This window comes from Telopea speciosissima, chromosome 3, assembly GCF_018873765.1.
Source record: "Telopea speciosissima isolate NSW1024214 ecotype Mountain lineage chromosome 3, Tspe_v1, whole genome shotgun sequence".
NCBI lineage: Eukaryota > Viridiplantae > Streptophyta > Magnoliopsida > Proteales > Proteaceae > Telopea > Telopea speciosissima.
The window spans coordinates 18,579,218-18,605,394 of NC_057918.1; the positions used below are offsets into that span (position 1 = coordinate 18,579,218).

The 26,177-nt window shown below is 37.7% G+C and overlaps 3 protein-coding genes across 3 annotated transcripts; all 3 read right to left on the bottom strand.

The window, feature by feature from the left end:
- Positions 1-3,146: 3,146 nt before the first annotated feature.
- On the bottom strand, positions 3,147-5,564 carry LOC122656080 (GDSL esterase/lipase At1g71691-like). Its single transcript, XM_043850515.1, has 5 exons — positions 5,237-5,564; positions 5,037-5,158; positions 4,502-4,741; positions 3,503-3,752; positions 3,147-3,404 (listed from the first exon to the last, which is right to left on the bottom strand). Exons 1-5 carry the CDS (start codon positions 5,520-5,522, stop codon positions 3,166-3,168), a joined length of 1,137 nt encoding a protein of 378 aa, XP_043706450.1. The 5' UTR covers positions 5,523-5,564; the 3' UTR covers positions 3,147-3,165.
- Positions 5,565-9,370: 3,806 nt separating this feature from the next.
- Positions 9,371-10,139, bottom strand: LOC122653956 (RING-H2 finger protein ATL67-like). The gene has a single exon (XM_043847921.1). It carries the CDS (start codon positions 10,092-10,094, stop codon positions 9,480-9,482), a length of 615 nt encoding a protein of 204 aa, XP_043703856.1. The 5' UTR covers positions 10,095-10,139; the 3' UTR covers positions 9,371-9,479.
- Positions 10,140-12,917: 2,778 nt separating this feature from the next.
- On the bottom strand, positions 12,918-19,576 carry LOC122653957 (MADS-box transcription factor 26-like). The gene is made up of 7 exons (XM_043847922.1): positions 19,290-19,576; positions 19,108-19,189; positions 16,211-16,272; positions 13,640-13,739; positions 13,454-13,495; positions 13,251-13,292; positions 12,918-13,122 (listed from the first exon to the last, which is right to left on the bottom strand). Exons 1-7 carry the CDS (start codon positions 19,469-19,471, stop codon positions 13,021-13,023), a joined length of 612 nt encoding a protein of 203 aa, XP_043703857.1. The 5' UTR covers positions 19,472-19,576; the 3' UTR covers positions 12,918-13,020.
- Between the last annotated feature and the right edge of the window lie 6,601 nt (positions 19,577-26,177).

The following is a 26,177-nucleotide window of genomic DNA, read 5'->3' on the forward strand; positions in this document are numbered from 1 at the left end:
CTTGGAATACATTGCAAGAATGCATACCAAACATTGCCTAAAATGTATCTCTGTACACATAAGAAGACAATAATATTCTTCTTCGATACAGGAAAATGGCTAACTATTTCATTTGCAATACTTCCTGCATGCACGTTTTAATTGGCCTTGTTTCTGCATTGAGTAATGAAGTAATATTTTTTAGAACTCAAGATAACAAAGTCAGTATTATTTAAGTGCATATGAGATACATATAACCATACATCCTCTTATTTACTTATGGGAGAGAGTTGGACACGCCGCTAGCTTTCCTGGAGCTAGCAGTTGTGTCCAATGAAGAAAATAGGAGAGAGACAGACACAGGCTAGGCACAGCGCCAATGTACCCAACCTTTACCCTTAATTTATTTATTGAACTATATAGCTAGCCAAAGCATTGGCAGAGGAGATCAGTTTCACCTAATCTACAAAAACCTAGTTTATGTCCCTGTCCAGTACAGAGTTTTTGGCATTGAGCTTGTGAAGTGCAACGTGGAAGATTTAATTGGTTTTGTCCAACACTTTCTATGTCCTTGCTTTCTTCTTCCAGGTACCTTGATGAGTGAACTGAACACAACAAAAGAAACAATTAGTTATAACCAACAAGAAGGAGCTTAGAAGAATGACAGCAACTAAAATGACCATTTCAATCAAGCACTACCCAGAAGTAATTGGTTTCTCATTGTTGGGTATGACATCCAAACAAGCCTTACAAATGGTCAAAAGGCAAATAAGATGAAGTTGAAACACTTACCCATTGCCATGGAAGAGAGAACCAAAATAAGGAGACAAACAAAATGTAGAAGCTTGCCGTTAGCCATTTCTACTGACTTCAAAACCAAATGCATATTCTTCTTGAGAACTTGAGGGGATTTTATAGCAAAATCTATTGATTCTGGATTTTCTATACATAAGCCATGAGAGATTTGTTTTCTAATCTAATAAGATACTTATTAAAGCGATTTCCAAAATCATGTGTAATTCTTTTTTATGGCTTTTGTTATGACTAACCTTTTTTGAGGGAGTTTTCCGTTTTCTTTGACCATCCATTACTTTTGGAACAACCATTAATTTGGGATTTTTATGCACAATCTATAAGAGATTTGTTTTGTAATCTAAAAAGATACGTTTTGTTAGTTTTAAATGAGTTTTAAAATAAATTAAGATTCATATAGCCTTAAATAGTTGTTTAAATACAAAAGAAGTTTTATAACTCTTTGCTTCTTGTTTTACATATCATTTTAGTTCTCTTTGGAATTACTTATATCTCTTTATGTTGATTCTTAAATTGCTATGTAGCCTCTCCTTGAAGTTTCTTGAAGAAAAAAAAAAAACTCTATTCTGTTATTGGATTATTGAATCCATCATCTTAATTATCATCTTAATTCCTCCTCTTAAAGACTTCTCTTTAATTCCTCCTTCTCAATGCATATTCCTACCAATATAAGTAGGAAGAAGGGTTTATCCTTTTTAAGGAGCATCAATGAATCTAATTTGAGATTGATCTAATCTCTTTCGATTAATTAAGTCCCTCTTAAGATAGATCAAGCTCTCTTGATATTAATCAAGTGTATCTTGGGATTAATCAAATCCCTCTTGAGATTATCAAAGTCTATCTTGAATAATCCATTTGTATGTGGTATTAATCTTGTTCTTCATTATTTTGAGAGTGATATGATTGTGTGTGTTCAGTTATTTTAATTTGAGCACATCCCTGTAGTATTCAAAGGGGTCTAGTAATCAAGTGTACGATTGTTAGGGGAGCCAATGGGATGTTTTATCTTGGAGGCTAATTCACAACATTCTTAGTTGCACCATAGGGGGCATTTTATGGTCTTAACGATAATGTCAAATGACATGACTCAACCTGCCAATTTTCTAACATAATTTTTGTTACAGGTTTCTGAAAGAGGCAGTGCAAGTAATTGTTTGAATACTCTTATCGTAAAAATAATTTCTACTCATTTATGTTTGATCTCTCAATATTCTGATACGGCACGGGATTTTGGGCATTTGGGGGTGCGGGCCAATCATTTCGTTCGCCCCCCATATGTCTGGGCGCACCCTGTGCCCCCATGCAGAGAACTGTATCCCATTCTCTTTTATGGCTTTTAGTATGATTTATTTTCTTGGACCAAGTTTTTCTTCACCATCCACCCCTTTTGGTGGTTGGATGGGACTCTTAGAATTGGAAAAGAAACATTTCACATGTTTGTTAAGTAGAGGAGGGAGACTAATAATGACATCCCAGTGATAGATCTTGGTGACCCATAGTGAAGAGAAACTCTCTCCAACTTTATGAAAAAAAAATACTTATTAATGCTTTTCTATGCACAATCAACAATGAAACTTGTTTTGTAATCTAAGAAGATGCTTATTAAAGCTTTTCCAAAATCATGTACAAATCTCTTTTATGACTTTTATTTTGATTTACTTTCAGACCGACTCCATCCACCATTTTTGGAACAACCATTAATTTAGGATTTTTATACGCAATCTATAAGAGATTCGTTTTGTAATCTAAGAAGATACATATTAAAACTTTTCCAAAATCGTATGCAATTCTCTTTTATGGCTTTTAGTATGACTTATTATTTTGGGCAAAGTTTTCCTTCACCATCTATCCCTTTTGTTGGTTAGATGGGACTCCTAGAACAATGGGAAGAACGGTTCATACAAATTGTGAGCAAAAGAACTAAGGGTCTACGTCTACAAAATTTGAATCCCATCTAATCTGGTATATAATAGATTGTTAATGGCATTTAACTAAGGCTTCTTTAGTGGACCATGTAGGAAATCTTTATTCATTAATGAACAAAGCTAGGTTTGAATAGGCTACACAAGCAGCGGCTGAGATTTACCTTGAGGCCATGAGGGCAAAGGCCAAAGGCCATAGATAGGCCTCACATTAACTAGTTATATATTGAATAGGTCTACAATCTCAACTCTATTGTAAAACTTGTTAAAATATAAGTGAGAATTAATTACCACTAATAAGAATAACATATCTAAATACTCAAGAAGTAATTTAATTCTATATCATTCTACACTTGTCTTCAAAATCAAAATCCAATAATGTAGATAATTATCCTTAATTAAGTAATCCCCATATTAAAGCTTAATTCTGTAATAAGAATAAAGAATCTACTTAACTAATTGGCTTAAGATCAAGATTTGCAAGCTGTTGGATGTTAATGGGGTAGGCAACATTGGTGTTGCCATTGAAGGACTCCCTTCCCATTATGATATTCACAGCTTCTGTTGGGTGGAAAGCATCCCAGAACACATATTCATCTCTGTTGGAGCACGGTGTCTGGAATGGTAGACATGTGATCTGTCCACTGTTTCGCCCAATCCCACAACACCCACGATCTATCACGCTAAACCCTACACAGAACAGAACCAATTAACCCAGAGGAATAAAATTTAAGAGAAGAAGATATTCTTCTACATATATACATGAAGATTTGAAACCCGATTCATACCATATTGTGTAGGCATCTGGACGATATCCTGAAACATCCGGTAGGCATCAAGGTATACGAATTTAGCACCGGGGAGATTGGCATTCAGGTTGTCAACCAGCGACCTGACGTTGGCATTGAAGGGAAGAACCAGCCCATTCACCGATTCCGAGCACTGGCCATTGGGACTTTGTGCGAGAATGCTCGGCACACACCCAAGGAGTCCAACCCCAGATATAGCAAATTTCCGAGCTCCAAGGTTGTATAGGCTCTACAATAAATATTCGGTACTTGATCAATATGCCAAAAATTCCATAATGTAAAATTGCTAGTTGATAGAACACGTTAAATCATATCCCTTGCAATTCCCTGTCCAGTCCAATTCCCTTAGTGCCCCTAAAAAGGAGTGGGCGCAATGACCATTTCATCCCTATCCAAACATCCTGCCCAGGTGGGGTCCATCCCCCTCTTATTACAGGTACAAGGGAATTAGACCGAACAGGAAGTTGCAGGAGATAATTTTCCTTAAATCAAGCCCTTTAATGGATCTGAGTCACCTATACACTAGATGAAACCCCATTAAACATATAACATTTTTGTTTTTTTTTTTTTTGGTAAACAGGGAATTTATTGATGAGAGGGGTGGGTGCAAGCGGCAGCATCAGTCACACAGAGATCCTGAAGCCATCGAATGGAGTTTGGCCAATCTGTCACACACCCAAGTGACAGGGCCTTCTTGGCCAGGGCATCTGAAACATTATTCATAGCCCTAGGAGAAAAGGAAAAAACAATATTTGGAAAAGAATAAGCAAGCCTAAGCACAGCTGAAACGAGATCTTCCACCTCCCACATTGGGGTTTGCTCTCCACCGACCATCAAAACAGCTTCATTACTATCGGATTCAATGACAATGCTATCCAACCCCATTAAACATATAACAAAACGAGGAAAACAATTCAAAGTTTGCTCAAGTTATTAAAAGTGAGTCGACTCATTGACTCATTCACAGGGATGACTTACGGTGAGTTGCCGAGTGTATTGTTGAATTAATAGACTGGCGAACTGCTGGGCGTTGTACTGGTTCCGGGTCGGGTAATTGGGCATTAGGTAGTTATTGAGGTAGTCATTACTGCCCATCCCAACAAAGAATATGCACCGTCCGATTGCATTGGCTACATCATTCGCTCCCAGATTGTTCGTTATCTGATCAAGGGTGTTCTCAAAATTCCGTATCTGTTGGTCAAAGGGTATGCGTCCCACCTGATCATCGAAAGGCAAAAATAGCAGCATTTTAGATATTTCACTAACAAGGTAATGGAACTATTAACTCCATTACACTCATCTATGCAAATCCTAGTTTGATCTGAAATTAAAAGAAACCATCGGACGGCCATGATAATCCCATGAAATATAAGGGGAGGATGGACATGCAGAAGCGTGGGCCCACATTTGGATGGACACAATCAGGTGAGGTAAGCATGCATGAGACCTGCATGAGGACGTGCTTCATGAATCTAACTCGGAACTCAAGAGATGTAAATGTAATGGAACTCACAAAATTTCTACCCGTGACATCAAGGATTCCTGCCGCAGCTGAAGCGTAGTTAACTCCATGAAGCATTTGCACACCAGATGCTTGAGAATATGCTGGGATGAGTGGAAGACCCAACAGAACAGCTGCAACACACAACAAGAACATCAGAGATGGAGACAGACAACACACACACACACACACAGGTTCGAATGGGGTAATACCGATTTCGTCAACCATGGTGTAACCATTAGAGAAGCGACCAGTTGGACCACCGTTGAAGTCGATACCGTAAGGGTAGTAGTTGGCCTTGGCCAAGGAAGGAATGTCATTGTTATTGCCATTGTCGATGAGGGAGTCTCCGAATATAAACATGGCTGGAACCAGCTCTCTTCTTCTTCCTCCTCCATCTTGTGTCGACGCATCAGAGGTACCACCATCTTGGCCTGAAACCAAAGTTATCAAAAGGATGAAAAGAAAGGACAGGAAGGAGAAGCTTCTGGTAGCCATAGCAGCACTGAGTGAGACTGTAGGAGTAGCGGAAGAGTGAAGGTGGGAGGAGCTAGAGAGGGAGAGAGAGTCTGTTTGAGTTACTGAGTTGGGAGGAGACTTTAATAAGGCGTGTGAAGGACGGACGGTAGGTGGGCTGTTGTGAATGCACTGCCCATCTGTCTTTTGCAGACCAGTAATTATCTTAAGCCTTTGCTACCCATGAAGCCCCTGATGGTTTTCGGAAATTACAATTCTTAAGGGAAGCCTGAAAGGGTTGACGGTTGAGTCTATAGAGTATAGACTCTATACTCTATACAGCTGCAGCTTTGGATGTTTGTGAGATTCTAACAATCTGAATTTTGCATAAGTTGGGTCATGCATAGTTTGGAAATTCAGTTTTTATTTTTATTTTTATTTTATTTTAAATAAGGTGAGTCAAACTCGATCAGGGTGAATCATGGATCGAAAAAGAACTCTGGAGAAGACTATGGGCCATCTTTCTTTTTTTTTTTTTTTTGTTTGTTCTCTTTCTCCAAGTGAAGAAACTTTAGAATATGGTAAAAGAAAAAAAGCGAGTCAAGCTTACTATGAATTTAGAATAACTTAAAATTTTGATTTTTGACCAGTTAAGATTTTACCGAAAATTGAAAAAGAACTAGTATGTTACACCAAGAGAGCCAAAAAACGATGCTATACATAATTTATTGACAGCTAAGAGGTGTTAAATAATAATTGGAAATTTGGGTTTTGAGTGGGACGAGTCCCCTGACTCGAATCAAACTTTTGGAAAATTTGATCAAGAATCGTGTAGATTAAGTCAAAGTAAAAAAAGATGAGACAAGGTCTAAATCAATAAATCTTTTTGAAAGACAAAAAAACCTATTTCACTTGGAATAGTTTCTAACTAAGCATATTTGGGTTTGAGATTTGATTAATGGGAGAGATGAGTACCCTTATTTCCCTTGTAAACATTGACTTTAGTCAGATTAAAACAGTTTAATCACCTGATTAAACCATCATCAAACAGGATAATCTAGGCCAGATTGTGCAACCATAGAATCATGGGTTAGATGGAAATAAATAAGAGTTTAAAAACCAAGATTAAAAAAAACGAGCCTACACCAATACCTTTGGTTGCTCCAATGGTCAAAACCTTTGTATGGTACCTTCGAAACCAAGGATCAAGTATTGGTATGATAAAAACCTTTCTCTCAAAAATAACGAGCCTACAAGGTTTGAACTCCCAATCGCTTAATGGGTAGCAACAAACACTTCCCATCTACCCACATGCGCCCTTATTACTGCTTAAAATTACATAGTACATGAAATGCTAACAGTAGGTTGGTCAATGGCTCAATCCCAAAGGCCAATTCAAAGCCTCGTTGCAGTTTCTCTTCTTCCACATTTAATTATTTCTTTAATCCATTCTACTATTGTGCCAACCACCACCAGTGTTGATGTACAAATCTATACGATGATGGCCGGATGGTGATATAGATAGGGGTGTCAATGGGTCGGGTTGGGCCGGGCCTGCCCTAAACCCTGACCCGACCCTAGAGACCTTAATCTTGACCCTGATCCTGACCCGAGTCTGTCGGGGTCAAGAAACTCTCAACCCTGACCCGATCCTACCAGGGTCGGGTTTGGTCTGGTTGGTCCTGATTTATGACACCATCCACGTGTCTCATTAGACCATGTTTTTGTAACATAGGATCTCAATTTATGGGACAGCTAATAAATATGTTGAAAAAAACGGCGTGTGTATAGACTCTCTCTCTACAATTGTAACGGTGTCCCCTCAATAGGCCTGTAAACTTATAGGGGCTACAACTAAATAACAATCATGTGAGTGACTCTTTTTATGGCCCTGATCAAAATAGTAGATGATCTACTCTTTTTATAGGTTTCCACTTCATGATGATGACAAAGCTAGTAGTTATCTCTCTAAAATTCTCTTCTGTTACTTATATTAAGTATATTATATACTTATAATTAATATAGGGTCGGGTCGGGTCGGGTCGGGCAGGGCAGGGCTAGGCCCAGGATCTAAACCCTGACCCGACCCGACCCGACCCTGCCAGGGTCAGACTGTAACTAAACCCAAACCCGTCCTCAGGGTTGAAAAATCAGGGTCGGGCCGGGCTCAAGGCTGGTTCGAGCGGGTTCGGGCCAACCGGGCTTTATTGACACCCCTAGATATAGAATAAGAAAACGAGATTAACTAGATATTGAACCGAAAAAATGGTTTAGTTTCAGTTCAGGCTCAATTGATTTGACTTTCAATATTATTGTTTCTTTTATGATAAAATAAGGGTGTCAATGTGTACTGAGTACCGAATTATCGACACCAAATCCTACCGAATAAATTTGGTATGGTATTGATATGGCATATACGCACTGAGTCGGTATTCGGTATTGACTATAATATTGAAAATACATCATACCAAATCGATACTGCAATATCTGTTTTAATTTGTATTGATATGAAATACCTGTACCAAATTTATATTTGGTACGATATCGGTATCGGGCATATATGAAGCTTGGAGAACCTTGTTTTATACTTTTACTCGAAAAATTATTGACCCATCAATTGGAACGAATGGGAGTTCGATTTAAAATGGAAGAAGGCTTTGCAACAATATAGAGGAATGAACGGACAAAGGCCAAAGGATTTTTGGTACTTTGGGATCATAGTTGGAAAACTAGGTTTCGACTCGGCTGCGTCATCCGAGTCGAGTCAAAATTTTGGAAAACCTGGTCAAGAGTTATGTAGACTCGACCAATGTGAAAAATGATGTGACTCGGTATTGATCAACTCGCCTAAGTCAAGCAAGACTCGATTTTTTTAACCCGAGTCACTTTTAACTAGGCAAATCTTGTCAATTTTTAAATACATAAATGCAACTTGATTTTTTTTTTGGTAATATAAATACTAGATTATGAGTGAATATATCAATAAATATAATAAGTAACAACTAATAAATGTAAAACTAAATGTGTAAAACAATAAAGGCCAAAATCCAAAAATGCTTATCAAAACTAACGTTTTGGATCTCTCTCTCTTCTTGGAAATTGTCATGTAATATTTATAATTTTGTATATAAATGAAAAGAAGTCATTTCTCTCTCTCTCACTCCCCACATTGCAGTCTTTATCATCTTATTTTTGGTAAACTGTAGTCTTTATCATCAAAACCATAACAATGTAGCATTTATTATTATTTTTTAATAATAAAAAAAAAACATGACTCAGCTTGATCAGGTTTAATCAGGCCAAGTCACCAGGTTTTCTAAAAGGCGAGTCAAATCAGAAAACCTGATTTTCCAACTATGCTTTGGATCGAGAAAACCTATATATTACGCATTTAATACGAGATAAAATAAAGTTCACATATTTTTTTTTCTGATTCTTTTGTAAAATGTGAATAAATATAGGGTAAAGTACACGTACCTCCCGAGAATGCACCCAATATTCCTCGTACCCCCCTAAGCAGCTCAATATTCCACGTACCACCCCTGCTTTACACTCCAAATGCCATTTAAGTCCACACCAGGTATTAAATGCTATAAAATGACCAAACTACCTTTTCTTCTATTTTTTCTAAAATTTGAAAAGACCTAATTGCCCTGACCTATTTTTGCTAAAATTTGAAAAAATTAAAATGCCCTCATCTTCCCCAAATCATCATCTTGTTTTACATACCAGCCACCACCACCACCCCCCACCATTAACACCATCACCATCCCACCGTGAAACCCCACTTCACTGTCTCTCCTCCCCTCCTCTACTAAAAGCAAAATACATTGGTACCCATTGCCTCAGATAACTATAATATCAAACATAGCCCCAAAAAACATATGACAGAAACCAAAAAACAGCTTCAATCTTTGTAACAGCCCAAGAACTTTGCTAAGTCAAAATTTACAGAAAAGTGAAAAACAAAACAAAATAAAGCAGGGCAGGGACAAAGCATCACCTCTTCCGATCCCCTGGATACTGCGACAACGGCACGAGCTCCGACAATGGGGTCGATAATAGAGTGGGTAACGGAGAATTGCGACAAACAGGGCAAGAAGCATTAAGTCTCAACCAAGCATCTATGCAACAGAGATGAAAGAAATGTCGACAATCGGGTATCATCCTCAGCATCTCCCCGTCCTTGTAATCACAAAGACATATCGAACACATGGAATCTCCACTCCCACGATCCCTCGGCTTGCAGAACGGGAACTTTGGGTACGAATTGATGACCATTTGATCGAGCCCAACACCATTCTCCTCGTCTCCGCTGCCGTCGTCGTCTTCGGCAACGAAGATAATGCGAGGGAGGATAACACCGTTAACAATTGAGGAGTCGGAGTTAGAGTCGGAGCTACCTGGGTTTGAAGAACGAGAACGGGAACGGGCTCGGCAGCAGACGTAGGAGGCAAGGAGGATAGTGGAGAGGAGGACAAGAAACCCTAAAGCGATGGCAATAGCGTAGCCAAGACCCAGGCTTGTGAGGTTCCTAAGGAAGTAACCGGAACTTCCACTACCGCCACCGTTACCGCTGCCGGTGGAGGCCCCGGCAGAAGCGCTGCTGGACATTTTGCCGCAGGGTGTGAGATGCAGAGTTTCATCTCCGTGAGTAGAGTGAGACACATTAGCGGAGCCGGAGAGGTTTTTTTTTTTCTCCCTTGGGAGGTGGGTGGGTATCCACAGCTGTTGCATTTAATACAAAGTTAAATGGTGGGGTGGGGTGGGGTGGGGGTGGTGGTGGTGAGTATGTAAAATAAGATGATGATTTGGGGAAGATGAGGGCATTTTAGTTTTTTTAAATTTTAGCAAATAGATCAGGACAATTAAGTCTTTTTAAATTTTAGAAAAGATAGAAGAAAGGATAGTTTGGTCATTTTATAGCATTTAATACCTGGTGTGGACTTAAATGGCATTTGGGGTGTAAAACAAGGGTGGTACATGGAATACTGAGTCGCTTAGGGGGTACGAGGAATATTGGGTGCATTCTAAGCGGGTACGTGTACTAATCTTAGGGTGGATTAGCAGTTTGAATCCATCTTGGTTTGATGAGTTGGATCAGACAACCTTACCCGTTATTATTCATATTGGGCTTGGGCTTTTCCCGTTTTCCAGTATACCTAAGGAAGAACCTGCATTGGCTGGTCTATCTGGTTAATTAAACTGGACCAAACCTATCAACTCTAACTCACATAATTTACCCAAATTGAACCACTTTGACTCATTCTTATGACCCAAAGGTGCGGGCAGTTAGACCGGGGTTGGTCTAATTGCAAAAATATAACCATTGCGTTCCAGCTAAAGCAGAGGGTATGTTTATGTTATGAGCGCCACAGACCACTCATTGTACTTTCTTCTCCAACTTAAAGATTTTGCATCAGAATCCAACGAAGTCCCTTCATAGAAATGCCTCTAGATGCTTCTCCAGGTTTCCTAATCGCAGTTCTTCCATATCCAATTCGAGCACCTTAGAGTTGAGAAACAAACAACAACATGAAACAACGACTCCATTCAAAAACCAGTTGTGGTTTCCTTCTACAAGTTTGTTGATTTCCCGACCATGCTGATATGCGTAGCCTCTGAAGGAGCTGAGAATAGGGATGGGGAGAGGAAGAGCGAGAGGGAGAGAAAAATAGTCATATCTCCAGGTAAGTTCAAGGTTACGGGTTGAGAAAGTGTTAGGCATCATGTCTGTTAGACTAGACATTGATCTTCTTCTGTGTAGACCATTCCTAAACTTACTAGTCCTATATATAACATCTATAATGGTAAATGATCGTGAATAATAAAGCAATAAATCTAGTTATAATCTAGGTTATTAAGTTGGACAACTTGTAAGAAAGTGTATAATTAATGAAAAGGAAATAAAAGAAAACAATATATACATGGGTTGGGGAAGGACCAAACTTGAGCATCACTTCGTCAAGCTACTTATGTATTGCGATTTATTCTAGAATTAGGTGGGGAAGACCACACTTGAACATCACTTCGTCAATCAGCCTACATATTTTGATTTATTCTAGAATCAAGTCAAACATATTTCCCATCCAGGAGGGGAATGACATGTGGGGGATGAGGATCATGATATATACGATTATGTGTGTGTGTGTGTGTGTGGAGGGCGGGGGGGGGGGGGGGGAGGGATGGGGATCATGATATGATTTTGTGTGTGATGATGGGTTTGATAATGTATCCATGATGATGACCAAAAATGGACATAACTTGATAATGCTCCTTATGTACCGCAAATAGGGATCAGGTCAACCGTATTTCCATGCAAGTATATCCACTTAACTACAAAAATTCCATTCCTCAACAATAGAGGCTAGGGTTCAAAACCCTAAGTAGGAAGGGAGAGAAGAGAAGAGAATGCAAAAATCTATTTTTTGAATTTGTGTGATTGTATTTCTCTACTCCTCTTAGCCTCATTTTATAGAATGGAATTTGAGTAGAGCCCATAAGACAAGTGGTGGATCTTATAAGGTGATCTAGTTAGGATTGTTACAGTTCACCTCTATTCTACCAAAAGGAATTGCAACTAAAGTGATTGGCAAACTATTTACTAATCTCTCACCCATAAGCGGGTGGTAATATAGAACCCACATATTGACTAAAGAATTTACCTTTTAGTCTCTCCATTTAACAATATCACCTGACAGATTAACGAGCATAGAATATTAACACTGTCAAAAAACCTTAATCTATCGAATATATTTAATTAGGGAATCTCGACCGTGGATTGGACTTACAAATTTGATAAATATTTATAAAAACAAATTATTTAAATAATAATAATATGGAAAAAAGAACATTGCCTAGTCGTGTGGAACCTGCATCAGACATAGGAGCACACAAAATTACCACCCCACCCCAATGAAAATAAAAAAAATCTCATCCACGTTGTTGCCCTTGCACGCACACTCTCATTGGCCTTTGTGTTGGTGTAGGGGCCATGTGACTAGGCAACAATCTCATTTGTATAAACACTTAACAAAATTGCCATTGAACTCGGAATTTTATCAAATCACAAGCAATGGATTCCCAGTTGATATACTCCTTGTTCGAGAAGTGGAATCCTTATTGAGAATTTTTCTCATTCACAAATGAATGTTGTGAATCTAACACACTGATAATTAGCCAGTATTGACATTAACCTTTAGTACACCAGAACACCCAACTTCAACTATTAATATTGGGCTTGATGGATTCACATATCCAACAATTACACACAAAGAAAGAGAGAGAGAGAGAGATTTTTCAACCCCATTTATGCCACAATAATAATCTCAAATAGAAATAGAAATACCAAGTAAAACATCACAGCCACAATATATCATACTGTCATAACAATCCATAGTATACTTATAAAGTACCAAATGTTTGGGAAATGTATGAGGTTTATTACTTGCACAATACAACCTCCCCCCCCCCCCCCCCAAAGAGGTAACCAATAATTCTTCACTTCAATCTTTAAATGTTTCTGTCATCAGTGGTTTGCCTAAGCACCTAAAGCCTGGAATATCTCATTTTGAATGGTTAGTGGATATGAATATCCTGTTAGTGCTGGAGGCATTTCAACTATCCCAGCCTGCTCTACTATCTGCAACCAAAAGAAAACAGGGGGAGGGGTGGGAAAAGGAAGAAAAAGAGCCATGCATGTCAGCATAGTAAAAGGTAAGGTATAATTCTCAAATTAATGAAAATAAAGAAAAGATTATATTTCATTACCTTCCCTTGAAGATATTCGTTTGCTGCAGTCAGTATTCCCTCCTTCAAAATCAAGAAATAGATAAATTTTTTTTGTATTAGAAAACGAATAAATGTTTATGAAATACAATTACTTGGCATGGACAATTAACCAAACTATTATGCTTAATTACTTCATATTTATGTGGTGGGTTAAGTAAAAAAGAGGTACGTTTAGGGCAAACCTTATTCTTCAACAATTGAATCTCCTGAAACATTATTTGCATCTGTGATCGATAAAACAAAAAAATTTCAACAATTATTATTGATATATATATATATATATATATATATATATATATATATATATATATATATATGTTGTACCATTAAATTAAAAGGAATATTAATAGAAGTGATCATATGCATACCTTTGCAGAACGAATAAGATACATCCAAATTTCAAGATGTTTCTCTAAAGCATGAAACTCATCTAGTGTCATATCTTCAGTTCTACCTCCATATATATACCTGCAAAATGAAAACAATATAAGTATACGTTTTTCTCTCTCTCTCTCTCTCTCTCTCTCTCTCTCTCTAAATTTGTGTGTCTGGATCAGCTACCCACATGGTGAAAACCACTCAAACAGAATCTTCATACCTCAGATCCCTTCGGACCCCTATGGTCAGATGTGGTGGAGATTCTCTTTAGTTGGTTCCATGGAAGAAGAACTCGACCGAAACTTGCCGAAACCACCGAGTTAACTCAGTTTCGTAGGTTTTCGAGACGAGTTGAAGGATGATTTTAAAAAATCCAGGGTTTGGACCGAAATTCGATGGTTTCAACTAGGGCTGTAACAGGGTCGGGTTGGGCCGGGCTTTATAGAACCCTAGCCCAACCCTAAGTCCCCTTAGTTGGACCCAAGCCCGACCCGACCCTGACTCAGAGCCAGAAAAATCCAACCCTGACCCGCCCTCAAGGTTGGGTCGGGGCCGACCCTGATTGGCCCTAATCATGGGGAGGGGGAAAGAGATGCATGGGCTAGAATGAGCTAGGAAGAACATTATTAATTTTACATAAAATAACAATATAATAAATTATATTATAACACTTATTGTCTTCATATATAATATATTATATAAAAAAATGTGGGTGAAATTTAAAGTTTATAATGTATAAATTATATCAATATATATTTTATAGTATAACTGAAATCAAGGTCGGGCCGGGCCGGGCCAACCTTAGCTCAAGGCCTCAATCCTAACCCGACCCGACCCTAACTCAGGGTTAGAAATTTTCAGCCCTAACCCGCCCTCAGGGCCAAATATCTCAGCCCAAACCCTATTCGGGCTCAGGGCGGGCCAGGGCGGGTTCGGGTCGACAGGGTCAAACTTGCACCCCGAGTTTCAACCAGTTTCGACCGAGATGTTGGTAATTTCGCAAGTTTCGACACTTATGCCCATCGAAACTTGGGAAACCAGGCTCGAAATCAATATAGATACTTAAGTATGCCAGTAACCAGGCCAAAAACTAGTATAGACACTTATTTATGTCTAATACCATTTAAGTAAATATTTTTGTATTTACTTAAGGTATTATTCATAAATAAGCAAATACCCCCTATTTGATTCCAATAAAAATAATTAAAAAATCAAATTCCAAAAGAAAAAAAAGTCAACCCCCCAGTTCAAGAACAAAAACTGGATTTTCGACAGTTGGAGCAATTTTCAACTTTCTAATGCTGGGGTTTTTCTCAAATCTAAAAATTCCATAAATCTTAATATGGTAAAACATTGTTAAAACCCAAAAGTGCGGTAAAATATTCATTTGTTTTGGTGTCCAAAAAAATATTTTCATTCAGAGCGTTTTTGACAGCATTTGCGCACACCGGATTAAGTTTAACCGGTACATAATTCCTTCAATATAAGCTAGATTTAAGCAATCTTAGACTTGTTAGAAAGCTGTCAAAACAAAGCTTTCTAACAAAACCAAGATTGCTTAAATCTGATTTCTATTGAAGGTGTTATATTCCGATCAAACCTTATTTGATACCATGTCCAAGAACAATATACAATATCAAACTTGAATCAAAACCACAAATATTATTTTTAATGTTCTCTATGTGAAACTAATGCATAGATTGGATTAAAAATGTCAAAAATAGGTAGTACAACAAGAATCAGGGTAAAAAAACAACTTTTGGTCCTCGAAACCAAGGTTCGAGTTAGCTTGGAAAAAATTCCAGGTTTCGATCGAGATATGGTCGAAACTGAGACAAACTCGATTTTTGGCTGGTCGAAACCTAGTCGAAACTCGAGTTATAGAACCTTGGTTGGTTCTCATCATGTGGGGTGACACCCCACATGGGTAGATGGGTAGAGGATCCGGACTCAAAGTGAGTCTGGATCTTCTACCCACGTGGTGTCTTGCAACTTGACATGCCCTACATGGGTCGTTTCATGTGATAAGTATAGGGGATACTATACCCATCTCACCCGTAACGTTTGCATCCGGATTCTCCATCCATGAGGGGTGCCATCCCACTTGGTGAGGGTCAATGAAGCGAAATCTCCACCTCCATTTAACACATGGGTCAAAGAAAGTCCGATGAATGGAGATTTCATTTCATTAGCCCTCCCCGTGTGGGGCACCCCACGTGGGTAGAGGATCCAAACTCTAAAGTTTTAGCACATGCTTAGTGAAAAGGTTCAAACCATAAAAATTCAATTATATATTTATAAAATTAATTTTTATTTAATTTTAAAATTTTGGAGCAAACTTTGAGTAATTTTCCTTCCAACTGTGGCCTGATAATTTTCTATTGAGCTGGATTAGAGTTTCTATAACATAGATCCACCCAAGTATCTCCATATGTGGCAGGTGATGAAACTCTAAAGTCTAAACATCACTATGAACAGTGATTTTTAGATTTTGTTAAAAATTTTAAATAGTTAAGATAGATAAACATCTATTAAGAATATATATAACAGCATAGTCTTACCCAAGACCCTTCTGAAGTAGCTGAATCTCTTGCTTCAAATTGATTATTTCCTCTTGTAACTCCTGATGGACAATAAATCATAAAAACATATTTTGTCTAAATATTATATGATAATACTAAAACTAATGGTTTGTTTTTTGTCTAGTGATGAGGAATGTAATAATTGAATGATTTGTAAGAAGTAAACAAATTTTTTTTTTATATTCTTATCAAGATCCTCAACATAGGGTACTCAAAAGGGCAAAGTAGGTAACATAAATAGGATCGAGTTTTTCTTTCACTGCAGGACTTCAGATGTATACGAATAGGTATCGAGAAGGTATTTTGGAAAACATACTAAAACCTTATATGATTTATGAACCCTAAGATCGCGTGATGAAGGAAAACTTCCTACTTGTTATATCCTTTGGAGTAAGTGGAGTTGGAGGGGGGGGGGGGGATGGGCTTCTTTCATGTTCATGTCAATGTCATGTCAAGTTGCTGTAGAAAAAAATGCCTATTAATTATGTGCATTTCGCCCCTATCTTGTTAAGAGCCTTTAATTAGTACAAAGCATTGCTTCTAATCCAACTCCTACCACACTACCATACTTTTTCATTGTTAATGTTATAAACTCTGATTATCATTTGAAGTCTTTATCTCAAAGAATAATTGAATTAATATCCACCATTATTAACCTCCCCTCCCCAACCCCTCCCCCAAAAAAAAAGAAAAAAGAAAGAAGGGGTAATTACTATCAATACCCTACACTTAGCCTATATTTATTAAAACTATCCTACCTTAAACTTCTTTTTTAAAACTACCTTGCTTTTAAACTTTTACATCTCCTTCTACCCTGATGTTTTTAAATACCCAAATTGCCCTTCCTTTTCACCTAGTAATTTGCCAATCTATTTAACCTACCATTCTTCTTCTATTTTTTACTATTTTTGTCATTAAAATAGTAAAAATTGAAAGCACCCACCCGCTTCTTCTCTGTCCCTTTTTTACTCTGTTTTTTTTCTTCAATTTTTCTATTTAATTAATTTTTTATTCAACATTTCATCCTCATCGTTCTTCTTCGAACAAATCATGGTTCTAAGTATTGGTATCGTATTGCCTATATTGGACAATACGTACCGGTTTTACTAGTCACCGATACCGTGTCAATACCGTATCGATAGCATGGTACAAATAAGGGGTGAAATGGTCAGAAAACCCATTTTTTAAAGGAGATTCAGGGGTAATTTTGTCCGGTACAGCCAAGCCAATACCGTATCAATATCGTGTCAGTTTTGCAAGTTACCAATACCCGTTTTGATACCGTGCACTAAAACCATGGAACAAATCGACTCTCTTCAAAGCACCCGATACCGTGCACTAAAATCATGGAACAGATCGTTTCTCTTTAAAAAATTAATTAAATAGAAGAATTGAAGAAAAAAAAAATTGAATGGAGTAAAAAACGGGAGAGAGAAGAAGCGATTGGGTGCTTTCATTTTTTACTATTTTAATAACAAAAATAGTAAAAAATAGAAGAAGAATGGTAGATTAAATAAAATATGAGGGTAGAAGGAAATGTAAAAGTTTAAAAACAAGGTAGTTTCAGAAAAGAAGTTTAAAAAAGGGTAATTTTAATAAATATAGATTAAGTTTAGGGTACTGATAGAAATTACCCCAAGAAAGCAACGTGAATACTAGGCCCAAAGGCAATGGACCCTACCATGGCAGCAAGTCATTGGCAGATGAGTCGCAAAGGAAGGAATCCATTGACAGAGCCGAGATGACATGTATATTCGACCTTACCCATTGCCCATTACCCATTACCCATTTACCATATAATATATACTTATAGGTGATTCACCTTTTGAGATATGTGTTCTGTGTTTGATGTTTGTAATTGGTGAACGTTCCTGAATTTCCATCCTCTCAAGTGAGGTGCTTTGGGTTTGAGAATCCAATCGTATACTCAACCCTTGATAAGATAAAAAGACATCAATGCCATGTTTTTACAATTGGATTCGATGCACCATACTTGAGAGGATAAAATTCCGAATTTTCAATTGCCTCGGGTGGGTTTGCTTTCTTTCCTTCTATTCTCAGTTTATTATTCTATGGATAGAGTTTTCCTTCAGTTTCATTGAACGGTTTATTGCGGGACTTTAGATCCGCACTGGAGGATATTTTTTGAAACATACACAAACCCTAAAGGAGTTTGTAAACCCTAGTATGACGTGGTGAAGAAAACTTTCTCCTTATTTTTTTGTTTACATTAACAAAAAATGAAAAAATGGACAGTGAAGAAGGTGAACGTGTGGGTCTAAGAAATGATTACCAAAACAGGTTATATCTTTCAAACATATGCGTGCTATTACATGAGAGAGAGAGAACTGCAGATATTTTGAACTTCTAGAGGATGGTGAAAAGAGGGAAGGAAATTAAAGAAGAAATATCGGATCATTAACTACTCCATTTTCCCAAGTTCCTCAAATAGGTGGTGAAAATGACCACCCTACCCCTGCCCGACCACACTGTCTGGGTGGGGTATCTCTTATTAGGAAAAAATAGTTCCTGTGATTCCCTGCCCGGTAGAGTTCTCTAGTGCCTCTAATAAGAGGGGGGTGGTCATTTTCACTCCCTATGAAAGAAATTACAGGGACTGTACCAGGCAGGGAATCAGGAGATAAAAATCCCCTTAGGCACTTGAGAAAATGGAACGGCCTGGAAATGGAGCAGATAATTTTCCAGAAATACCATTGCAAGATTAAGATATTTTGAACTTCTCCTATTAGAGGGGGACTAAAATGCTAGGAAAACGATTATACTGTGATGTTAAAGGATAAATATGGAAGAAGTTGCAGTATTTTCTCTCTCTCTCTCTCTGAATATATAGTGTTCAAGGGGATAGGCTAACATACCTGGTTAAGCTTTGCCTCAGCTTCTCCAATTTGCGCCTCTCGGGTTGATTTCATGTACCTCTCAATCAGTCCTTCCATGCTTCTAAAACAAAGTCAAGAGATAAAAAAATCGTAAGAAAATTATTGCAGATAAAGATATCAAAAGAAAGAATTAAGAGAGAGAGAGAGAGAGAGAGAGAGACCCTTTGGTAGCGAGGTCATAGAGTTTGCCATGGGTAGAGAAGATCATAATCCCAATCTCAGCATCACACAAAACGGATAACTCCTTAGCTTTCTTGAGAAGCCCTGCTCGGCGCTTGCAGAAGGTGACCTGCCTGTGGACAGGATTCTCGATCCTCTTCAACTGAACCTTGCCTCTTGCCATTGATGTTTCCTTTGTTGTTTCTTTTGTTGGCTTCTTTGCACCCAACCTCCCACTAGTTTAGACTAGCTTCGAGGTTGTTGCACATCCCTACTCTGTCTCTCTCTCTCTCTTTAAATTCACACTTGGTCTCTCTGCCATTACTCCCCCAAAACCTTATATAGCTATCACACACTCTCTCTCTCTCTCTCTCTCAAAGAAATAAAAACAATAATTATGTTAGCAGCTAACTTTAACATCACTAGGGTTTCTTTCTTAATTAATCATTCTTAAGGGGAGGTGGGTTACATCACTAGGATTTCTTTCTTAATAAATATCATGGATTTGTCTCACCTTTATTCTCATTGGTCCTCCAAAAATATCATAAAATTAACTTGATTATACTTAGCCTTTCCACCACTTTCCATGTGGCAAATTAAGATGGGTGATCCATGTGATAGGAAACTCGCACTTATCTCATTGGCTATATTTTTATCCCATTTGAACTTTGTAAAGTTCTCACTTTAATATGTTCAAAGTTATTTAAAATTACAAAATGGATCGAGTTTCTCTTCACTCATCATGGACATCGATATTGTGGAATGGTCGAAGAAGAATAGTTTCAACCCTAAATAATAAGGTGGAGAGAATTTATGATGGGATAAAAGTCTCATCAAATGATCACATCACCACAGGGTGCGGGGATTCTTTGTCCCCCATTCCCTTATGGTGGAAAACTTTTGCCACCATTGCTGAGGGTCCCTGTATATTTCATTAATTAAGTGACTTCGTAATTCTATAATAGAAAAATGTTCTTGGGAGTGGCACAGGCATGGCACAGGCCATGCCCAGATACAGTGGGGATGAAATGACTGTCCCACCCCTAATAAGGGTGTCAAAACCAAATCGAAATCGTTTATCAAAATTGAATCAAACCGTTTAAATCGAAACCGACAAACTGTTTAGTTAAATAGTGCGGTTATAGTTTTAGAAATGACACCGTTTATTTAATCGGTTTGGTTCGGTTTAGATCGATTAATCCAACGGTTTCAAATCATATAATCCAATTAAACCCGATTATAACCAAACCGTCTAACTATTTAAAAACCTAACAACTTTTTTTTTATAAACAAAAAATAAAAACCTAGCAACTAGCAACTACTAAGTAATCATGTTTCTTCATTAATGATTTTCTTTCTCAAAAAAAAAAAAAAAACTAATAACTTAGTAAGTAATAAATAATAACTAGTATTAGTAAATAGAGTAGTAAATGTGTATAGAACCATCTAACCGAAACCGTTTACTAAACGGTTCAAGTTTTGATTATGAGATCGTTTAGTTAAATGACTTGGTTACGGTTTCTACCCTCAAGCAGTCAAAATCGAATTGAACCAAACCGTTTAATCAAAATCGAACCGTTTAACACCCTTAACCCCTAATGAAAGACTGAAATCTCTCACCCCCAAAGATACTAGCACGTGCTACCACGCACGTGTGACTCCTCCCCTAGTTCACTCCCCCAAACTATAAAATACTCTTTTAAATTCATTTAAGTACCTGTAAAGAGTAAAGACATAAGCATGGGTCCTATTGGCCTATTAAGATTTTAACTTTTTCATTTGCAACCCATATTTTCAGTAGAAGATCGAGTTTTTTCACAAGCCAAGATGTTGAATGAGTTTTGCCTTCACGTTTTGTTGTTTGTTTGTTGTGTGGACGACAAAATCCATGCCATAGCTTTTTCTTGTTTATCTCTAATGATGGTTGTAAACTCATTATTTGAAATGTCAACATTCTCCACTTCCCTTTGTGAAGAATCTTGTCTAATCGAAGTCCATTTAATAGAAGCCCTCATCAAATAGATACTCTTACAACTTAACCGCCCTAAAAACTTCTTACATAGTTGACACGTGCATTAAAAGATAAATGGATTTTTGCGCTTTTAAGGTATAAAGTAGGTTTGTTCTAAAACCCAACAAAAAAACACATCTTTTTTTAGGGTTGGCATTCTTTATGGGGAGTGTGGTTTCTGCGTGTGGTGATCAACGAGAACACGTGTATTGATATCATGAGGATGAGATTTCCGTCTTCCATGAGATAGGACTATCATTTTGTAGTTTAAAAACAAAAACAAAAAAAAAAAAAAAAAAATCTCTAATGGTGGGATCTGATAAGATAAACTATGCCCTTCACAATGGATGGCATGACTCAATGTTAAAGATGGTCAGCTGGAATCTCTAGTGGTGGAGCTGAGTCTCACTCTTAAGTTAATCAGTCCCAAGATTAAATATTCCAAATTAGTGATTTTTAGTTGGGATTATATGGGCTTGACTAAAGACCCTACCTAGCTATATATTCCACAACTTTTTTCTGAAGGCAAATTCAAAAGCATAACCTAGAGTTCTAGGTTCTTTGACGAAAGTCTTCTTTAGTTCTTAGCAGGTAATTTTTTTCTTCATCAATGGAGAAGGAAGAATTCCTCCACCATGGGAAGTGACCTCCACTGCATGTAGTCATTCTCTTTAGTTTATTTATGAATGTCTGGCCTGATACTCTGGTAGTGGTGGATTATTATTTTTTTACTGTTCATGTTGGAACTGCCCATGAAAGGTGGAACACCAAACTATTCATGCTACATGGTAAAACAGTTCAAGTTCTATGAATTTATCCACATTGGTTTTTGTTGCACATCTCTCTCTCTCTCTCGATTGTGCATGGAAATAACTGGCAAAGTCCATCACAAACTTTGTGCAACAGTTAGGTTGTTCCATTGTGACCAAGTAGACATGAGTTCGAGTCTCTAAAAACAGACAGCCTCTCTATAAAGCAAGGGTAAGGCTGTGTACATTATGACCCTCCCTAGACCCTATAGTGGCGAGAGCCTTGTGCATTGGGTCCATCATAAACTTTGTCAAATCTTAGGGTGGATCATGGAAATAGCATTTTGGATCTCTTGGTTTGATGGGTTGGGTCAGACAACCTAACCCGTTATTATCTATATTGGGCTTGGGCCTTTTCCACTATACCTAAAGATTAGCCTCCATTGGTTGGTCTATCTGGTTAAACTGGACCAAGACTATCAACTCAACTCTTCAGAACTTACCCAAACTGAACCGCTTTGACTCATTTTTATGACCCAAAGGTACGGGCAGTTAGACTCGGATTGGTTGGTAATCGAAGTAGACCTACTGTTCATTAATTGCAAAAATATAGCCATTGCGTTGACCAGCCAACGAAGAGGATTTGTTGTGATCAGATGGTGGCAAATTGGCTCTGATTGTAATTTACTTTACTTTTGTCAACATTGAATATGGGACTAATTCGGGTATGGTGTCATGCATGTATGCTACATTCTTCACATGCAATCGGCTTTTAATAAGGTTTAAGCTTAAAACTCATCGTTATGTGGACAACATATTCTTCAAATTTGAATACCAATTTTTGGTATAAATATACACATGAATCATTGACAAAGAAAACAAATAAAGATCTTGTTTATATTAGGTTGACAAGAACCAGATTATTAGGTGTCGTGTCGTGTCGTGTCATCAAGGAATTGATAATACACGGGTTGGTCGGCAATTTATATTGATCATGAAAGGAGAATCCATCTATAAATGCTTTTTTTTGTGTAGGACCTCTTAGCAATCTTTTTTGAAAGATAGTTGGATCTTAAATAACTCCATTGGCCACCCATCCTGCAATTCCTGAGTCAACCATCTAGCTAAAACTTTATCACCAATCCACAGTTCCACTCGACGGAACCCTTGTTCCAGTGCTTATTGCAGCCCTTGCAAGATGCTTCTGACCATCGGTGCCAACAGATTCCCCTAGAGGAAGGAGGGGCCTCCCTTTCCAAAGGTCTGCCTTGAGTGTGGCTTTGAAAACTTATACAGATAAATTAAAGACTCTTAACCCATCTAGTCAATGGTTAGAGGCCATCGCTCTCTCTCTCTCTCTCTTTTTCTTTTGTAACATATTTCATGAATTTAAAAAAACAATGAAAGAAAACCAAAAGAGACACCAGATCATGCAAAAGCAACCACTTCATGGGCTATTTTGTTTAAGACTCTAATGACGGCCATAAAGGTTAAACAAGTGATTATGAAGGCACTTTACAGATGCCACATGAAGTTCTATGTTTTCTTATTGGTTAATCTAAAATAATGCCTAATACGTGTAGCATTAAGCATAATCGTTCTTTTACTTTGAAGCATAATCTAGCCAAAAAGGAGGAATGGACACAAGATGGACAGTAAGCATGAACTGGGGAATCCTTGATCAACACTAAAAGGCAACAAGCTTAATTAAGCCTATTCATAAAGGGTTTGAAAGATGGGATTGGATCCTAACTCCTTGGTACCAAATCCCAGTAAACTGACACATAAGAGTTTGGCATCTTCATTATCAAGAGATTAACCATTAATTTAATTTAGAATTACTTTTATGACATTAAATCAAACCTCATTACAAATATTCTATATTCCTTAGCTGTCTTATCTGATTAATTAAATTAATTCAAATCTTTTAAGATGGCCCATACTTAACTGAAGAGCTAATCAGTCTGCAGAGATTCTTTGAACACATTTTTAGTACAAATAATCTCTCCATATAGCATAATAAAATGGGTATGTGGAAAAGAGGTTCTTTAAGACCATTGTCTAGAAAATTACAAAGAAAGTTAAACGAGGTGTGGGAGATGCAAGAGACACGGATTACAAGACATCGTACCCCCAGCAGAGATTTAGGTCGTCTGGTACTTTAATATAATACAGAGTTGGTGATGGTTGAACCAAGTCAGAGGTTTGATCCGATTGTCAACCCAAACCATTTGTTGATTGGGTAACAATACCATTTACAACATAAACTTAAGAGCAAAAGTGATTTTCGACATTTCATGGACATCTGTTTCTGATAGAATGGCTATGAATCAAGTGGCCAGATCTTTGTCAACCACAAAGGGTAACAGCAAACTTTAACTCTTACTGGGTTTCAAGAATCAGTATCGGATCAGCCAACACTGATACCAATACCTAGCCAATACCAAATTGGTGGTGCTATACGAACAGAGGGTAAAGTAGTCAAAATAATGGTGATATCGGTATCTTTGAAGTAGGGATGTAAATGGATATTCGTAAATCCGTATTCGATCCGCGTTCGTATCCGTTTAGGAGAATTCGAATCCGTCCGAAACTAATCGGATACGAATATGATAATCCCCCTATCCGACCGATTATTATCCGATTCGTTTAGCAGTCCAACGGTAATAAAATATCTGAAATATAACTATGTGTTTGTCTATCTTTTTAAGTTACCTTATTGGATTTTGTTATCTTATTTTTATAAATTTATAAGTTAAGATAATGTGATTCTTTTTCTAGATTTGTTATTGGTTTATATATATTATTTTATGCAATGTGCTATATGGAATTACATATCTATTAAAAAATCAAAAGTAAATAACGTAAGAGAATAAAAGACTAAGAATAGTAGAAGAAAGAGTAATAACTGAACTCTCAAGTTTCAACCCTAATCTTCATCATAAAAATGGTAAATATGTCAACGGATAGTCAAAAAATCGTATTCTATCTGTATTCATATCCATTTAGGAGAACCTGTATTCAAAAAAATCATTATCCGAAAATTATCCGAATCTGTCCGAATACCGATAGGATATTATCCGAATCCGTCCGAATATAAACGGATACGAATATGATAATGCCACTATCCAACCGAATTCAATCCGTTTACATCCCTGCTTTGAAGGCAAAAAAGTCCGATACAACCCAATACATCGGTCTCCATTTCTGAACTGGCCAATACCTGATTCAATACCATGAACTAAATCCCTGCATCCTTAACTTCTGAATGCTTCAGGAACATCTCTTTTTCCACTATTCCTCCACAGCCATCATAGATTATGGAGTGTGGACCTTAAAAAGTACCAATAATTTCACTTTATCAGCTCAATCAAGTGAAAACAATTTTTAACTCAACCCTGTGGTAGGAGTGCTACCAGTTTGGTTGTCAGTTTTATTTGGTTAAGGTGTTGCATATTCCTCTTAATCAACAATTTAAATAATGGATAGTATAGCAGGTCCTTATTGTAGACAATAACATTCTGAGGTGTGGTTACCAAACTCTCTTCATGGCAATAATCTGCAATCTCATGGGGCAGTATCTGGGTTAAGATACAGTACTACCTGTTGTTATCTAAATGCCCTTGATGAATGATTGGTGTCTTTTTCCTTGTATGGATGATAGGTAATACCCTAGTTTAATATATCTTTTTTCCTGAGTTTTTTTCCCCCACATAGGTCTCTCCATCAAGCTATCAGCATATTTGTATTTCTTTTCCGATATATTTGTATTTGGGAGAGAGAAAATGAAACTGCAGTTGCTTAAAACTCAAAACCCAGAAGGTAATAGAACAAAGAGCTCATTTAGGTTATTCCAGCTTCAAATGTGAGTCACTAGGGGTTGGCATCCCAACTCAAGGTAGGGCGGCCAGGGAGTGGGGTGGTGTGAGGGGGGCAAAAGGGGGGATAACAGGATGTTTATCCATCTGATGGGAGGGAGGGGGAGGGGGAGGGGGAGGGGGGAGGGGGGAGGGGGAGAGTCGAAACAGTGACCTCTCCCTGGATTTAGACCACCGCTCTACTGCACTGGCAGCCACCACCATGCCAAGAGGTGCTTACCCCAAATGTGACAGTAGACAGTATCATCGACC

Bases quoted from the DNA above. Each gene is read 5' to 3' on its own strand.
- LOC122656080 (XM_043850515.1), bottom strand. From the start codon at position 5,522: ATGGCTACCAGAAGCTTCTCCTTCCTGTCCTTTCTTTTCATCCTTTTG. The intron at 5,159-5,236 runs GTATTACCCCAT...TGTGTGTTGCAG, and splicing joins CACCATGGTTGACGAAATCG to CTGTTCTGTTGGGTCTTCCA. The intron at 4,742-5,036 runs GTGAGTTCCATT...TTCGATGATCAG, and splicing joins ATGTCACGGGTAGAAATTTT to GTGGGACGCATACCCTTTGA.
- LOC122653956 (XM_043847921.1), bottom strand. From the start codon at position 10,094: ATGTCCAGCAGCGCTTCTGCCGGGGCCTCCACCGGCAGCGGTAACGGT.
- LOC122653957 (XM_043847922.1), bottom strand. From the start codon at position 19,471: ATGGCAAGAGGCAAGGTTCAGTTGAAGAGGATCGAGAATCCTGTCCAC. The intron at 19,190-19,289 runs GTCTCTCTCTCT...ACTTTGTTTTAG, and splicing joins TATGACCTCGCTACCAAAGG to AAGCATGGAAGGACTGATTG. The intron at 13,496-13,639 runs GTATGCATATGA...TATCGATCACAG, and splicing joins ATCTTATTCGTTCTGCAAAG to ATGCAAATAATGTTTCAGGA.